Source organism: Psammomys obesus, unplaced genomic scaffold (assembly GCF_907164565.1).
Source record: "Psammomys obesus unplaced genomic scaffold, mPsaObe1.curated_primary_1811, whole genome shotgun sequence".
In the NCBI taxonomy this organism is placed as follows: Eukaryota; Metazoa; Chordata; class Mammalia; order Rodentia; family Muridae; genus Psammomys; species Psammomys obesus.
The window spans coordinates 13,052,275-13,070,789 of NW_026596120.1; the positions used below are offsets into that span (position 1 = coordinate 13,052,275).

The window sequence follows — 18,515 nt, forward strand, 5'->3', positions numbered from 1 at the left end:
TAATAATAATAATAATAATAATAATAATAATAATAATAATAATAATAGTAATAAATCCCACAAAGTCTTTCTGCTTCTTCTGATGTAATTGTTCTGGAGTGGATCCTGGATGCTATAATTTCTGAGACAATTCTGCTGGACAGTCGATGTTGAAAGTCATCAGCTGAGCACCAGTAGCAGCAGGCTTGCCTTTTCTAACATGCTCACCTTGTCTTTCCAGTTTCTTTACATGGTCCTTCCTCTCCTCTATTCCAAGTCCCCAGGTGAGTTGCAGGGGAAGATCAGAAGGACAAACCTTCTACAGTCTATTGTCTGGTTAATTCTTCTGTTATTTGTGAGGTTTCATACAAGTTGACTTTTTATCAGTAATAAAATTCAGGCTACTTAAGAAATTAATGAGAAATTCTCAAAAGAAAGAAAACCATCTCAAAGTGTTGGGTAAGCCAACTATTCAAAGACAACCCACTGCTGATACTACTAACATAGTAGTCTAATTTTCATAGATGTCTTGTTTTCTCTTGAGAACAGTGCTTTACTGTGTGCAATAGGAGTTGGCAACTTAATAGCCAAAAGGCCAAGTCTAGTTTGCTTTCTGTTTCTGTTTTTTTTTTGTTTTTTTTTGTTTTTTTTGTTTTTTGTTTTTTGTTTTTTGTTTTGTTTTTTTTTTGAGATGGGTCTTAAGAACTAGCTATATAGATGATGCTGGCTTTGAACTCAGAATTATTCATTTGCCTCTGACTCCCAAGTGCTTGGATTAAAAACATGTGTTCCCATACTCTGTTACTAATAAAGTTTTATTGAAACACAGGAATGCTTGTTGCTATTTATTGTCCTCTGGCTGCTTTTACACTTCAGGGGCAAAGCTGAGTGCTTGAAACAGAAATCACCTGGCTTCCTAGGTGAGTCTTAAGTGTTCGGTATTAACAAAAACCTTGTCAGTCCCTGGTATATACCAATTTGTAATTGCTTTTCTCACATTTTGCCTTTCACGAGCTTTCCCCCATGCTATTATAATTACTTCCCAAGCATCATTTCTAATAACAGGTTTCATTGCACATAATATATTTAAGTGGTGGTGTAGTTTTTCTCTTATGATAAGACATTTATGTATTTTTACCACCTTTTTACGCAACCCTTAAAATGCTTCAGGGAGTACGTTTGGGCATGAACTATTTCTCTCTTTCTTTCTCTCTCCATCTCCCCTACCCTCCTCTCTCTCTCTGCACTCTGTCATTGAGCTACATCCTTACCCTTGTTTTCCTAATGCATTAAGATGGCTGTCCAGGTTGTTTAGCTAGCAGGTAGCAGTAGCAGTAGCAGGCAGCAGGTAGGAGCATATAAACATTCTTGATACAGATGATAAAATCCCTACGCAAAGGCTGGGCAGAAACTTATACCTTATACTCTTTGATGACACAGTAGAGAACCCTTTCCATGTGTTTGCCAGAATTGAACATTGTCATTTTTAACATTTTCTTATTTTAGAGAGGCAAGCAAGTATTATTACCTTAATTTGCATTTCTCCTCCTTTGGCAAGGACTGAGCTTGTTGCTAAATGGCTGCATTTCTTCTACCTTATGGCTGCCTCCATCTTGCTTGGACTCCTTCCCAGGTCCCAGGGGAAGATTCTGGCTTGTCTCTTACCTTAGCTTGGAGCATGGCTCCTGCCTCTGCTCGGTTCTTTTCCACATCTCTCTCCCACTGAATTCGGATCGTCTCAAGGACATCATCCAGACCAGTGCCCATGGGAACATCTGTTTGCTCCAGCTCAGACCCTGCCAGCTGTTTGTACAGAACCTTCACATCCTGAAAGCAACAGTGGACATCTTAGGTCAGCCCCAGGGGAGGGAAGAGAAGATGTAGGATTCTAGCCAGAAGCAGGTCGGCTCTGTGGGCACGGCCTTGCCTCTGTCTGTCTATCTGTCTATCTGTCTATCTGTCTGTCTGTCTGTCTATCTTGCACCACGCATAGGCATCACAGAGACTGGGAAAGTCCCAGATCTTCTCAGTGTAGGTGTCCTTTCCTTTCCCCAAGGACGTGTTTCTTAGAGCTTCCCAAGCCCATACCTATGTCCAAAGCAAAACACGAAATAAACACATAATCAAAAGCAGGTACACAGTATTGTAATCTATAGTAAGTAACTACAGAAAATGCAAGTTAGGCATAAGGTCAGGATGTACTAAAGGGGATTAATTAAAGGTAATTCTGGAGTCTAAGGGGTTGCTGCTGGAGCGTGGTGTTCAGCAGCTGAACCAGGACTAGGAAGGAGCAGGCTTGTAGTCACTGTCAGCTTGATGCCAGCATGGTCAGTGAGCTGTGACTCCCAGCTTGGAGCACCCTGCACCATGAGTCAGAGAGGGATGTGTGTGGTGGCTTGTCATCAGTGTTTCCTGCTCGAGGTGCCCTCTGGGCCTGTCACTTAAAGACATAACCTTATTTTGTAAAGGAGTGTGTGGGAGCTACATGTGGGCCTGTCTTTAGAATGACTCAGTTTGTCCTGTTCATGCAGTGTTGAAAAAACAATATTTGAAACAGAATATGTTAGAGAGATGCTCCCTCAAGGTCCAAGTAGTTCTAACAGTCTCTCCTGATTATGACTGTCCCTTCCACTTATGTACCTTCTGGGTCCTGGAAGACATTTGGGTTTGAGGCTTTGGGTTTGATGGATGGATAATTTGGCGCATGACAAAGACTTTAAAGCCCTTTACTTTTCCCTGTAGGCCTGGGTGAGCAACAAAGAGAAGAGTCCCTAAGCCCCATGTTAGAAGGTTACAACCCCACAGGTGAGTTGCCTCGCTTTGAGGGGGCAGCCCAGCACCCCGCACCCCACCTACCTCTTCATAACTCCTTGACAGAAAGCCCAGTTCTTCTTTCAGGCTTTCTATTTGATGCTCCAGATCCGTCTTTGTCAAATTAGCTTCGTCAATGACTTTGTACAGGGAGCTTACTTCCTCTTCTGCTGCTTTCCTGAATGGCTGCTCATTTTCATATCTGCAATGGAGGGACTTAATCAGCATAGCTGGGTAGTGCCCAGAGGGGCAGACAAAACCAGATTGTAGATATTGCCCAAAGGCCCACATGTGATAGGCAGTGAATGCTGAATGCCGGTGTTTTGGTAGCTTTGGGGGCATTGTTACTGCTCTTGCTGAAGGATTGTTATCCTGAAAACATCAGCAGGCAGCTAATGGGAGCTTTGTGAGGCCTTTGGAGCCTAGGGAAGGCTGCTTCAGGGTTCGCAACACAGGAAGGCAATACGAATCTTTTTCCCTGTACTGAGTAGTCCTCTTCACTCAAGAATCTTCTACTATCGTTGAAGACCTGCTAAGAATCAAGCTGGGCATCCAGAAATGGCCAATGTGCTGCAATTCCAGGCAGTGGCTGCAAACTCAATTGGGCAGTGTAAAGGAGGAACCAGGTCAAAGAGTGGGCTCAGAAAGAGGTGGCGATGAATGCTATCAGAGCACATACTTCACTGAACCTACAGGGGGCGCTGCTGCCCAGCTCCAACCAATCAGACAAAAGAACAAAAGCAAACGGCTTTTTAAATAATGAGCACGTGAGTGGACACACTTATATCAAAACTATCCAGGCTGAGTTTCAACCCTTAGAACTTCTTTCTAAACACAGTGGGGAAGGGGTGGAGTAGGGGGAGGGGAGGGTTGGGAATTGAGCCACCAAGCAAGCACAGTCTCCTCAGCTGTGTCCCCAACCCCTGTAATGGACTTTAACATTTAGAACTCCCAGGGACAGTCCCGTGAAGACTTGTGTGACAGATGGTTTTTGTTGGAGCCTCTGTTTGTGTGTTCCTGGTGCTGAGGAACTCGTTCTCTCTCGAGGCCACTCAATGGTCCGTTTGTGGAAAGCTCTAATCATTGCTCATTTCTTTGTATGAAAGTTTAACTCTCTAGCCCTATAAAAAGGTGAGTTTGACCCTGGGAATACCCAAAGTCAGTCCTCTGGTAATCCTACAAAGTATGTAAAATAAGGATCCAGGGTCGTCCTGGTTAGCACAGTGAAATCCCATCTCAAAATAAGCCAAGCGTGGTGGATCACGCCTATAGTCTCGACAATTGAAAGGTGGAGAGAGTCAGGTTTGATGGCGCACACCAGTGATCCCAGCACTCAGGGCACAGAGGCAGGCAGATCTCTGTGAGTTCAAGGCCATCCTGGTCTACAAAGTGAGTCCTGGACAGCCAGGGCTACAAAGAGAAACCCTGCTTCTAACTACCCCTCTTACCCCCCTCCCCCAGAAAGAAAAAGAAAAGAAAGTTGGAGGCAGAAGGATCAGTAAGTAGTTCAGGGTTATCTTTGGCTATATGGTGAGACCTTATCTCCAAAAACAAAACAATGAAGGAACCAAACCAACAAAACAAAACAAAGAAACAAAGCTGGCAAGATGGCGTCGAATGTGAAGACACTTGTTGCCAAGTATGACAACCTGAGTTCAATCCCTGGAAACTACACGGTAGAAGAAAAAAAACCAACCCTTACTTGTGGTATTCTGGCTTCCACATGTGTGCCATGGCAAATATAAACACACACATGTACACACACTAAATAATTTTTCTTTAAAAAAAAAAAAAACCGCACCTTTTCTAAAGCAAGTGACACTGGGCACTGTCTCTGAGCCCCTAGGGCTTGGTTTTTGCTGCTCTGGGTTCTCTTAGAGTTTCTGTTGCGTCAGGCCACCTTTCCACGGTGGCGGGAGGGACTGGTGTGCGCTCAGGGGAGTTACCTACACGGGAGTCTGGAGTCTGGGTGGGTAGGGAGATCTCCCCACTTCAGAGCCTTACCTCTCTTTAAAGTCATCTGCGCCCGCCTGGATCGTCTCCATCTGTAGCATGAGCCGGGCGTTTTCCAAGACCGCCTCTCCCACCTGGAGCAAAGAGAAGAGGGCACTGAGCGCAGAGCTCTGGAGGCCGTGAGGGAGCTTCTCAAAATGGGTCTCCCTCTCTGAAGACAAGGTAGAGGTAAGAGAGCATAAATCTTTAAGATGTTAGAGTGAGACTTAGAATAAGATTTTGGGGATAAAATAGTGATTCAAAGGCATACTGGTTCACAGCCCCTGCCACAGCTTTGAGCTCTCCACTTATCCAGGTAAGGAAAAGCTCTGGCTCCTTCAGTGAAGTCTCACAGGCTTTATAAAGCAGCTCGTGTGTGTGTGTGTGTGTGTGTGTGTGTGTGTGTGTGTGTGTGCACACATATGTATGCATTCATATATAATATGTCATGCATATATATGTGTTCAAAGTTATTTATAGGAATAGTTGTTAATGGGGCTGGGAGAGATGGCTCAGCAGATAACAGCACCAGAGGACCGAGGTCTGCTCTTCCAGAGGACCGGGGTCTGATTCCTAGCACCCACAGGGTGGCTGACAATGGTCTGTGACTCTCGTCTCAGGAGATCTGAGATCTTCTGGCCTCTGTGATCATCACACACGCATGCTGGTACATAGACAAAACACGTATACACATAAAATAATAAAATGAATGAAAAGACAGCTATTTATTTATTTATTTATTTATTTATTTATTTATTTATTTATTTGAGACAGGATCTTGTTGTATAGCACAGCTAGCCTCAAACTCACAATCTCCATCCCATAAGTGCTGGGAGTGCAGGCGTGCTCCACCACACCTAGCCAAGAATTTTCATTTTCAGTTGGCAGTAGTTACGTATTTATTTATAGAGTACAATCCGAGGTTTTAATACATGCTTTACGTTGTGGGATGATTATATCAGGCTAATTAGCATGCTCTGCGTCCCTAATCATCAGGAGAATGCAAATCAGAACCACAGCAAGATATCACCTCCTACCAGAGAGGTGTATGTTATCTAGGAGATGAAGGATAACAAGCTCCGACGATGATGGAGAGCGACTGCATGTGGCCGCGGTGAGGGGAATTAATGCAGCCACCGTGGAAATCGACTCGGAGGTTCCTCAACAAACAAACCGAACCAACAAACAAAAAACCCTCACAAAACTAAAAATAGAACAAACCGCTCTATGATTTAGCTAAATATACACTCCTGGGCAGATAGGTTTCATTTATACATCCCCGAGGGCGCGTACAGTTTCTAGTTCTTTATTGAGTAGGAGGTGGAAGACAGGAATAAGGCTAGGAGGTGAGACCTACACGGGCAAGGAGCCGATCTACTTCATCTGTTTGCAACGTGCTCAAGGGTGAGGCTCAAGAAGAGAAAAACCTGATCTTTGCTGGTGGGAAATTCAATGAGATGAAACTAAATTGGATGGTCATATTGGGACAAAGGAGTATAGCCATTGGGTCTCCCACAAATGGAGCTTTGTGAAGCGGAGAGCTGATCTGGCAGTTAAAAGTGCCTGTGGCTCTTCCAGAGGACCTGAGTTCTGTTTCCAGAAATCCAGTCTCACGACTACTTGTAACTCCAGCTCCAGGGTATCTGGTGCCCTCTTCTGGCTTCCTTTGGCACCCGTGTGGCGTGTGTACACACACATGCCGCCAAGATGAATTTTAAAGAAAGGGAGATTTTTTTTCTCCTTAGCCAACCTCTCTTTTCTCCTACTGTTTTAAGATGTCCCCGCCCCCTTCCTGAAGTGTCAGCTTCTTGTTTGTTGCTGTGTCTCCAGGGCCAGGCTGGGACCGCTACACCTTTTTTTTCTTCTTCCGGCTGAAGATCTAATCCAGGGCCTTATGCATGCTAGGCAAGTGTGCTGCCACTATCTATCCCAGCTCTCCTTGTCCATTTTATTTTGTGACAGGGTCCCCTAAGTTGTACAGGCTGTCCTTGATTCAGTCTCTAGCCCGGGAAGACCTTGACATTGCATTCCCCTGCCTCAGCGTCCCGAGTAGCCAGGATTACAGGTCTGTGCCACGAGGCTGTCATTCTTTTACTTTTGTGAGACAGGGTTTCTCTGTACAGTGCAGACTGGCCTGGAACTCACTCTGTAGACCAGGCTAGCACTGAACATCTGTGATACTTCTGCCTCTGGCTGAGCGCTGGAAGTATGGGGCAGATGCCACCATGTGTCGGCAGGCTGGCATTCTTAAATACTTGGTGAATGAATACATGAATAAAATGAGTGGTGTGACCACGGGGGACGGTTCTCAGCCACTCCCTGGCTCTGCTCTTGAGGTTATTTCCAAGAAGTCATTAAGAAAGGAGTTTCTAAATGTTTCTAAAATGTTCCTGGAATGTTCTTTTTTTTTTTTTTTTTCCATGTGGGCTCCGAGTTCAAGTTTGTGTTGCCAGGCTTGGGTGGTGTTTTTATGCCCTGAGCCATCTCACAGGCTCCTTATTTCTGTCTTGAGACTAGGTCTCACTGTGTTGCCCAGGCTTGTCTTGAGCTCACTGTATAGCTCAATCGGGCCTTGAACTTTTAACTTTCCTTATTCAGTGCTTCTAATGTTTGAATGTGGAGCCCAGATGATCGAAAGTCAAGATTCTTAAAGTAAGTTTCTTTAAATTTTTGAATAATAAAGTTTATTAAAAAAGAAAAGGAAAAAGTCAAAGAAATAAGCCAAGTGTGTGTGTGTGTGTGTGTGTGTGTGTGTGTGTGTGTCCACAAATGTACGTGTGTATTTGTGTTTGGTGTGTGTGTGTGTGCATGTGTTTATGTATTGTCTATGCATGTGTGTTTGTATTTTTGTATGTGTTTGTTTCTGTGTGTGTATGGATGAATGGATGTGTGTGTTTGTGTGTCTGCATGTATGTGTATATTTGTGCATGCTTGTGTGTGTGAGCATGCATGTGTGTAGAGAGTAGGCTACAGTTCTACAAGTGCACAAAGAAGGTGGACCCATGGCTGCTTAAGTTTTACTATGCAGAACTGACACGGGGATTTGGATAGACAAGCTTTTTTCCCCAGAGCTTTTCTTTATTTTTGCTCTGCTACGATAGCATGAGACACAGGGCTTTGTGACATCTCCCATCTATTACAAATTCCTGATATTAGTTAATACAAAGGTGCTCGAGGCCATGCCCAAAGACACTGGCTAGAAACAGAGTTCCTGGAGGTGAGACGAGGCTGGTGACCCTGTTCCTGCTCCTCGGGGGCCTTTGAGTTCTTGTTCTGGGCCAAGAACAGGGGTAATTTGGATGCTGCCTGCTGGACAGATAGGGTGGCTGTGTTCAAATGTCCATCCTTAGAGGCTGTGTGGGGCCAGGGCTGGAGGAGGCTGGAGGCCTTCCTGCTTTTCACTGGTGTTTAGCAACAATTAAGGGTTTATTCCACCCCTAAGTGGGGACTGATTATAGGCCCTGGCTTGCCAAAGTACAGCCTGCTGGTCCTGCTTTCCCACCCCCTTCCCAGACAGAGATCCTAAAATAAACTAACGGTCCCCCCTCATCACCACGAAGGGCCCTGCATCCATCACTGCCTTCCCTAACCAGGCAGAGACACCTCCGTCTCTGTGGTTGGTGGATTCTCAGCCTTTGGGGAGTGGATGGGTCCCTTGTGGTATGAGGAGAGCTGGTATCATTGCTGGGGTTTAGTGCAGACTCGGGCCTGGTATGGTAGCCCAGAGGGGTCTGGACCAAAAGCAATGAAGCCTGTGAGGGAAAACCTTCAGGAAACCTTCCCAGAGCGAAGAAAGTAAGGCAAGAGGGGAGGGAAGATGTGTTTATTGACTGCCTAAGCATGTACCCAGCAATGTGCCTGAGCTGGCTTGTCCTGGCTGTGTGAGAATGAATCATTAAATATTGTACAAGTGCTATGAGCTGGTTGTTAAACATGCCACCATGAAAAATTAAATTCTGTGAACCTAAAATTAAATAGCTTAAAAAAAAACCCAAACAAAGTATTCTATTATACTTAGAATAAAAATGCAGCAACCCCTGACCCCCTTTCAACATGTACTGAATGTTATGTCTGAGTTTGAAGGTATCTGCTTTGACTCTATCTGCGTGGTGGAAATGCTATGTTACAGCACTCTGCGCCTCTTACATTTAGTGAGATGTTGGTTTTGATACTGGCCAAGGTTAGAGTGTTTACACCAGGGGAACTGGCAAACATTATAAGCCGAGGGATTTATTTGCAGGGAGGCAATAGTTCACACTAAATATGCCCCACCTTGACTCAATACTGAATATTCGCAACTCCATTAAATGTTGGTAGCACCCTTTTCAAGCTGCCAACACATTCGATTTACCAGTAAGAATATTAGCAGCAGAGAGCCGAAGTTGCTCCAGATCACACAGCTGGAAAGAAGCAGAGCCAGAGTGCCACCCCCTGACAGTGGGACCCAAAAGGAGTGTGTGTGTGTGTGTGTGTGTGTGTGTGTGTGTTACAAGCTGAAAGGCCAATCAGAATTTAGAGATCCCCTGGACCGCTTTTTCCTTTGCTCCAGACATGCAGACAGCCAAGGCTCTTGGTTCCTCTTTGGGTTGCATCGTGGAGATAAAGAGATATTTTACCCACGGGTTCTGAGATCACTAGCCCACCCCCACTGACTCAGTCATCTCTCATTTACCCCCCGCCCCCACCTGTAACCTTCCTTCCAGAACCCCGTGAGTGGCTAGGTCTGGGGAACTTTTCTGCTGAGCGTTTTCTCAGGAGAAGAAAGAGCATTTCTATTTTAAGCAGTGAGAGATGTACATTAATTATCTGGTCCTCACTGATTTACGGCTGGAGAGGATGCAAATTAACATTGCCTCTCTGAACAACTTCCTTTCCAGGGGAGAAGGCAATGAAAACACCAAGTGTCACCAGCACAGCTACCAGACGGATGCTATGCCCATGAGAAAAGCAACCCATGACCCTGGAACCATGCGGCCAACTCTGGAGGGGGAGACTGTAGGAATGAATGAATAATGGTCTTCAGAAGTAACAGTGAAAGGTAGGCAGGCTAGAAGCTTGCTACACGGAGAGCTGGGAGAGTTACTGGTGGGGGGGTCCTCTCCTTCTCTGACCTGAAAAGTCACTATCACAGCTATATGTTTTAATGCCAGGTCTCTTGCTAAAAGAGACCGAATGTGATGAGTTGAATATAAAATGTCCCCCATAGACTCGTGTTATAGCCTTGGTCCCCAGCTGATGCTATTTGGGAAGGTTCTATAAACTTGAAAATGTTGAACCCTAGTTAGGAGAAGTAGCCCCCTGGGCCATATTCTTGAGGCTGTATCTTAAAGCCCTGACCTCTCCCCTCTCTCTACTTCCTGGTTGTCTTGCGGTCAGCAACTTTCCCTTCTGCCATGATGTTCTGCCTCACAACAGCCCAGAAACAATGGAGCTGGCTGACTGGACCGAGAGCCCTTAAACTGTGAGCCAAAAAGAGGCATCTCTTCCATTTAAGTTGTTTATCCAGGTATTTTGTTGCAGCAACATAAATCTGATGAATTCACCTGGTCAGATCAGGGTCAGTATGAACTGGTTGTGGGTTTGGGTAGTCTTGAGGGAAAGAGACTCAGGACTGGTAAGTAGTGATGGAGGGAAGAGCAAGAGATGCCTTCAGAGGGGACATCTTGGATGAATTCCAGCGATGGGCAGCAAGAGGCTGCGGTGGGTTACAGAGTAAGTTCGGAGGGTCTGACACAGAATGGAAGAAGCGGGGTGGGGGGTGGCTGTTGAGGGGAGAATGGCTGTCAGGTTTTTCCTCTGGCTCTCCTCTTGGAGGTGTTTTTAGGGTAGCTTATCCAGTGGTTCTTCAAGGGCAATTCCCAAGTATCCCTAGGAGCTCATGGGACAGTCAAATGGTCATATCCTGTTCTCAGCATAAGACTCAATATTTCTGAGTCTGGGTCACAACACCTGCCAGTCCTCCCAGCCCTGCTTGTCCAATAAATCCTACTCTACTCTCATGTTTATTTCATACACAGCATTCTCAGTATGGCCTCACTCATTCTCTCCCACGTTTGTGCTGTCAGAGGGTGAGCTGCTACCATGGGAGATGAGGTTTAAAAGGCAACCAAAAGCCATTCATGGAAGGAAGGCCTCAGAGACAATGGGGAAGGGTATAGTAACAGTTCCTGGGAAGCCGTAGTAACAGATGGAGCATGGTACAGACATGATGTGGGTTATGAGGGAAGGGGAGACTTCGGGAGCTAGAGTGGATGCTGAGGAGCAGAGGAGGCTCTTGTGCTCCTAGGGGACCTTATCTTCCTAAAGATGAACGATGGTGGCATCAACAAGGTTATGGTGGGGGTGAAGAGAAGAGTAGATGCTTCTTGATAGTGGAATGCTCTTTTAGGCTGAGCTACTGACAGCCTGGGCGATTGTTGCTGATACTGGCCTCCGTCCCCATCATCAGTGTGTTTGAATCACTCCACCCCCCACCCAGCACAAACACCCTGTAGGCAACTGCACTCTTCCTTCGGTCTTACACCTAGCTCTCCTCCTCACCACAGAGTTAAGTCTCAACGTGTGGAAGACACTCAGCAGCCGGCCTGCCACAGGTGGAGGACTCCACACCCGGTGGTCATTATCATCGTTACTTGTCTTTGTACAAAGGAGCCGTGCAGTGAGTGTGGGCTGTATTAGAGTGACATATGCGTCCAGCCATTGCTCCCACCCCATCTGCTCTTTTAAACTCCTCCTCTTCCTCTTCCTCCTCCTTTTTTTTTTTTTTCTTTTGTGCTGGGGATTGAACTCAGGGTCTCAAACATGCTAGGCATGGGCTCTACCACTGAGCTACACCCTGACCCCTTGCTTATGTCTTTTTTGAATGCACAGACAGTTGAATGAAGACTTCCATCTAGTGGCTTGATATGTGTATATGTATATAATATATATATATATATATATATATATATATATATATATTTTTTTTTTTTTTCTTTCAGTTTCTCCCGTCTATGGTCCTTGGAAAAACCCTAGTCATGCATGCTTACTCTGATGTTCTGGATTTTATCTCTTCCTCTTGCTATTTCCCTGGGGACATAGTTATTAAAATAAATGGTGCTGGTGGTGGCAGATAAGGGATTTGAACTATGACTGTATTTTTTAAAAAATGGCAAAGACAAGCAGCATTAAAAAAAAAAAAATGTTCTCATGTGAGCCTGGCAGGGGCATCAATACTTTATATAGAGTTAAAGATATTGGTGTCCCAGCAGCCAGAACTTCGGGCTTAGGGAGGAGCTGGGCAAGCCTGGGCTCCCGGGAAATTAGCTCAGTTGGCATGGTGATGCGAGATCCCCTTGGAAACATTGTCTCTCTTATTGGACTTCAAGCAAGGGTGGACGCTCAGCAGACTTGCTTCTAGTAACAAATAAATGAGCAGCCAAAATCCGCCCCCAGGACTCCAGCCATACTTCTGTTCCCATCACGATGAGGACTGCCACCTGGCCAGGCCTCCACTCATGTGTGTCATTGAGGATGCACTTGTACCCCTTGGATCCCACGACACCACCTTCCTACTCTTCCTGCCGTGCTGATGAAGTCTCCGGTATCAGAGCTCTAAAAGCCACTAGTTCTCAGGGCTGGCTGCTGCTTCTTCTTCTTTTCTAATCTATAAGCCATCTCATCTGCCCACAGGGACTTACATGAAATGAAATTGTGTGCACTACGGGTGTCCGAGTTTATTTCATTTCCTTATTTTAGTTTTGAGATGGCATCTCCCTATGTAGACCAGGCTGGCCACACAGATTTTCCTGCCTCTGCCTCTTGAGTGCTGGGATTAAAGGTGTATGCCACCATACCTGGCTGACTTCCACATCTGTATCTTTAGCTTTGAACTTCCCTTTCAGCTCCAGCCATGTACAGCCACTTTCTCTTTATGTGGCTGTTGCACAGACATCTCAAAGTTAACGTCTTGGCCTCTCTAGTGTCCCATATTGAATCCAACGTTAAGTCTGGTTCATTTTACCTCTGCGATGACTCTCAGACCCAGCTGTCTGGCTCTACCTCTTCTCATGTCCACTGTGCACATGACTCTCATGCCGTCCTAGGTGTGATCTCTTCCTTTACTCTCTCCTTCGATGTATTTTTATTTTGATGGTAGTGGCGGCAGCAATTGGGATTGAGTGTAGGCGAGCTGTGTAGCACTGAGCTATACCCTAAACTCTCTTCCAATGTACTCTACACTCTGCTTCCAGAGTGCTCCTAAAACCCCCAAATGAGATCCTGTGGCCCCAACTTTACTGACTCAGACTTTTCAGAGGGTCTTCATGTATTAGTGTTTTAGTTAGGGTTACTATTGCTGTGATGAAATACCATGACCGAAAGCAACTTGAGGAGCAAATGGTTTATTTTACTCACACTCCTGTTATCAAAAGTAGTGACAGTAGGGACTCAAGGAGGGCAGGAACTTGAAGGCAGCATGGAGAGGCCATGGAGAAGTGCTGCTTACTGGTTTGGTCCTCATGGCTTGCTCAGCCTGCTTTCTTATAGAACCCAGGACTAGAAGCCCAAGGGTGGCCCTTAAAATGAGCCCTTCTATATCAATCACTAAATAAGAAAGTGCCCTAGAGGCTTGCCTAAAGCCCAATATTATGGAGGCATTTTTCTCAACTGAGACTTCCTTCTCTCCAGTGACTCTAGCTTGTGTCAGTTTGACATAAAACTAGCCAGCACTATTACGGCTAAAGCTTAGAGCCTTAGACCGTGGCCTTGAAGGTTCTACATGCTTGTCTGTGTTCCATCTGTTCACAAGTTCAGTCACTCTGGGGTCTGGTCTTTCTCGGTCACATCAACCTTGCTTCCTGCTCCCTCCTGGATCTCTCCTCACCTTGACCATCTCACCTCAGGCAGAACTTCCTCTTCTCTGCTCATCTCTGCCTCCTTGGTGTTCTCTGAACCATTTATTATGGATTATAATGACTATCACTTTCTTTGTTTTGAGATAGAATCTTACTATGTAGCTCAGACTAGCCTAGAACTTGCATTCTTACTACCCCAGCCTACAGAATGCTGGGATCACAGGTGTACTCTTAGGAGCTCTTCCTTACTGATTGACTAGGGAAACCCCCATTTCTTCCCTATTGGCTGCATGGGGTTTGGTAAGGTAGCTATCAGCTGAGCTTATAGGCTGTCAATACTCCATTGTGGAGAGCCAACGCTGGAGTAAGGTTTGCACTCAGAAATGCTAGGGGCCCCACCTTAGTCTAAACTGAGAATCACTTTTGTTACCTCCCCACATGGGCGCCTCGGAAGGATTCTGTTTTGAGCACTAGGCAAGTCTTACCTAACCCTGCCGCCATACTTCCTTTTGCTAAGTGAGCACCTATCCATCCTTTAAACCCAGCCCAGACTGTCCTGGGCATCTCCACAGTGGTCACACCATCTTTTAGCCTCACCCTTTTCTGTCTTTCTTCACCACTAACCTTTGTGGTTCCTCCATCAGTGACTGTCTGCCATTCCTGCCTCAGCATCTTGCTCACTGCTGAGATAGCCACGAGCCTCCTCACCTGGCCCTTTTTTTTCTCAACCACAACAATTTAAAAAAAGAAAACATATATATTATGGAAAATTTCAAATATATAATGATACACCGATGTAGAGAGGTCAGAATTATGACTTCCCACATGTGTTTGGACAGTTAAAAAAATCTCATGTCTGTTTTAAAAATCTCTGCCGTCATCAACTTTTGTCCTCACCTCAGAGATCATGATGCATTTGGAATATGTGCCGAGTTTCATTACCCTTTGCTGTTTTCTTGTCCTTATATTTCAGCTTTTAAAATTATCAAGATAGCACATATAGCCAGGCATGGTAGCACACACATCTGTAATCGCAGCACTTGGGAGGGAGGCTGAGGCAGAAAGATCGCAAGTTCCTGGTCAGCCAGGGCCAAGGTAATAAGGCCTTGTCTTGAAACAACCCCCCCCAAAAAAAAACTCCAAGGAGGAAAAGTGCCCATAAAATCTTCTTCAAACATGCAGGCATGCATATACATGTGATTTTTAAAATCAACAGTCCCAGAGACTTTATACTCTGGCTTTCTCCTGCCTTAGCACTTTCTCCCCTGAGACCCTCCTCAGCAGTTTCTGCTCTTCTTTGGTCTAATGCCCGTCTTATTCCTCCATCTTTCTGGGTGTCATGATTTCCAGCCTCCAGGAGGACTACCTGATGGCTTTCATAGGCTACCTCCCTTCCTTTTAACTGGCTGGTGACTACAAATAGCCCCATTTCTTGTTGTATCAACTATGGGCAATTCTTTTCTCAAATACTCCCTTAGAATCACAGATGTTTCCTTTTCTGAGGTCAAAAGGCAGGACACACACACACACACATCAGTATCATCACCAAATGATTGTATTATGGATGCCAGCATGAAACAGAGTTCCTTTCTCCTGAGAATTACGAGGTAAGAGGATGTGGGTGGCCAGGCGCTTTGGGCAGATGGCCAAGTTGTTGTTTTACTTCCCAGCTGAGCATCCTCAGCCTGCAAAATACTGCCACCTATTTGGTTTATTTTTCATGGTGCTCCCTCTCCAGGGCAGGCCAGCAAAATCTACGCTCAGCCACCTGCCCTCCCACTGTGATTAAATCACTGCTCTAACATCCGATAGTGCCATTTCTCTTCTTAGAAGCAGGGCGGCTTCAATCTCCATAGTACCAGGTGCATGCTAACCCTTAATAAATACTTAGTAAATAGATGAATACGTGATCTGCATTTAAAGAGTCAAGAGTGTGAGGCAGGGAGACATTAGTTCACAAACATGGGGCCAAGGCTAAGGGGAAGAGTGAGAGAATCGTACAAAGAAGGCAGAGGTCTCCCCGACGGCTGTGGGAGGGAAATCTGTGTGGCCAGTTCCGAGCCACGCAGCAATGCTATGCACCAGCTGTGGATTCTGCTTGCATGCTGCCCACAGCAGGCCTAAACTGTTGCTATCAAGGGTCCGATAATATACATTTCAGGCTTCCTGGGTCGTGGGTCTTTGCCGCAAATCACAATCTCGCCCCTCTTGGTTTGAAAGCAGCTGGAGATGCAGAGGACTGTGTTTTTTATTAAATAAAACCAGATTTATTTATTAAATAAATAATAATTTATTATTAATAAATAAATAAATTTATTTATTAAATTTATTTATTAAATTTATTTATTTATTTATTAAAATAAAACCAGATTCACAGGGCTGGAGAGATAGCTCAGTGGGTAAAGTGCTTGCTATGGGAGCATGGGGATCTGGGTTCAGATTCCAGAACCCATGTAAACAAGCTGGGCCTGGTCCTTACCTGCTGGTCAGCTTAGCCAGAACAGTGAGAGACCCTGCCTCAAAATATAAGGTGGAGAGTCACTGAGGTGGACACCTGATGTGGACCTCTGGCCTTTACATACATGTGCCATACACCAACAACCTGACTTACCAAAACACAGCTTCCTGAAGGGATGTGCCCCACCCCTAACATATGCATGGAGAGTTCTTGATCCCAACCTCTGTGACAGAGAAAACTGGAACAATCTGACCCCAGTGACACAATAATGATAATAATAATAATAATGATGATGATGATGATGATGATGATGATGATAATAATAATAATAATAATAACTGTCTGTCTGTCTACTAGTGAGATAACACACTCAGTAACATGGATGACTCTGGAAAACAGGAGAGCAAAGAAAAGAAGCCAAAGGAAGGACAGCCTGTGACAGTCAAGTCTGTAGGTGCTTGTCTGGCTTATAGCCTGGGTGTTTAGTTGACAGTTATTCTGGATGTTTCTAGGAGGGTGATTTTAGATGAGATTAACACATAGACAGTGGTGCAGGCTTGTTATTCTGACCGCTTTGTGGGCTGAGCTAGGGAGAGTGTAAATTCAAGGCGTGCCTGGACTATAGAATAAATTCAGGCCAGCTGAGGTATTTTAGTGAGTTCCTTCTTAAAGTAAAAAGCAAGCAGAGGCTGGGAGCATAGAATAGTGGTAGAGTGCTGGCCCAGCCCGCGCAAGGATCCAGGTTAAATCTCAGTGTCAGCATTGTGAGGATGAGGACGATGGACTCAGCGGTACAATATCATTATTGTTATTATTATTATTATTATTATTATTATTATTATTATTATTATCGCTTTCTGTAATGTGAATGAGCCTCATAAAACCAGCCGTATGACTGGATAAAATAGACACCAGAATTTTGTGGGAAAACTGGACCCTGCCAGCAGACATCCTGCAGACTGAACTGCGGCTGCAGCTTTTCCATGCACAGAGGGGTTTCAATTATATCTAAAATCTTTTGCTTAAAATAAAGTGTGTCATATTAAGGGTCAGCATGCGGAGTGCTGGGTGCCCTTTTTATATTAAAGTAGCTTGTAATTAAGAAAAAATAAGGTGGCCTACTCAAAGTCAACCAGAAAAAAAATATTAACGGGTCCAGTGGTCAACACGCCACAGAGCTTAATACAGAGATGCTCTCCAGGAAAGTGTGCTGGGATGCAGGTGGGAATGGACAGGTGCAGAGGTGGACAAGGGAGCCTGATGACCTGAGTTTGAGACACATAAAAAGCCATATGCACCGCCATGTCTGGTTACTATGGCGCTTTTAGTTACGAGCAAAACCACAGCACCACTTGTATTTTCACTTAGTGTCGGGGGCAGTGTCTGTCTTCTGCTGAGTGGGTTAAAAAGGATCCCGGCAAGTCCTATCACCTCGGACTTGGCCACATCCCTCCAGTCCCTCCTGGTGGGTGTACGGTTGACGTCTGTCACGCGCCTTGCACTGTGCTGACGCGTCACAGTGTGGCTGGACCAGCGTGCGGATGTGTTGACTCATCGCTCTCCCCATTCACCCACAGTCCACGACTTCGGACTCTTTCATATTTGAATTCCCGTAGAGCCTGGTACATGGGAGTCTGACTCCAGGTCTCAGAACGGAACAGAATAAGAGGGAATCTGTGACAGCTCCTTAGCAGCTCCTGTGATAAATGCTGCTGCAAGGAAGGGGGCAGGCCCAGCGCATGCCACCATCGTGAAAGATTCTGTACTTCCGTGTGACACTAATTACACACGCATGCTGGGAAGTGGTATTCTAATCTGACACTGACAAAGCTTTCTTCCCTCCTGCTATACTCCTTTAAGGCTTACAGGGACACTGCCTGGATGGTGCAATTATTTCCTTCCTTTTCAGTGGGGGAGGTGAAGGTGGGGTGCGGGGAAGTTTTGTGGAACAGGCTTCAGAGCCTGGGGGCTCTGCCTCTAAATTCAAGCTCTGGCCTAAACCCTGAAAGCAACATAGAATGCATCTCAGCGATGAAAGGGATTAATTCCGTCCCGAATCTCAACGGCAGCGAACAGGGACGGGTGTGCTCCCTCCGAGATGTCTCAGCACAGGGGGAGGTTTTACGGTTGATTTCTGAATCCTCAAGAACTGGAGACCGACCTGTAGCAGAGAGTCTGACACGATCGGATTGGCTGCAGTGTGTCTCCAATTGTGTGGCTGGCTTCCCAAATCAAGGTGGCCTCTGACCGAGAGAGGGGATTCTAAGAGTCCGGAAACTGACATGCCAGGAACACTTTCCAAGGGGGTGGAGAAAGCTAGGTTTGCAAGACAGCTCCTAAAGCAGCCAGAAGGTGGCGCCACTTGCCAAGAGGCAACAGCCTGGGATGACTCCTCCCCACCCCCCAGCCCTGACCCCATCTCATGGAGGGTCATCTTCAGC

General features: G+C 45.6%; 1 protein-coding gene across 1 annotated transcript in view; it reads right to left on the reverse strand.

Moving 5' to 3' along the window:
• Positions 1-18,515, reverse strand: part of Bfsp2 (beaded filament structural protein 2) — a 55,675-nt gene that overhangs the window by 26,026 nt on the left and 11,134 nt on the right. The window contains exons 2-4 of the mRNA XM_055629894.1: positions 4,795-4,877; positions 2,836-2,992; positions 1,645-1,806 (exon numbers count right to left, since the gene is read on the reverse strand). Of these exons, the coding sequence (XP_055485869.1) occupies positions 1,645-1,806; positions 2,836-2,992; positions 4,795-4,877 (402 nt within the window). The remainder of the gene's footprint in view (positions 1-1,644; positions 1,807-2,835; positions 2,993-4,794; positions 4,878-18,515) is intronic.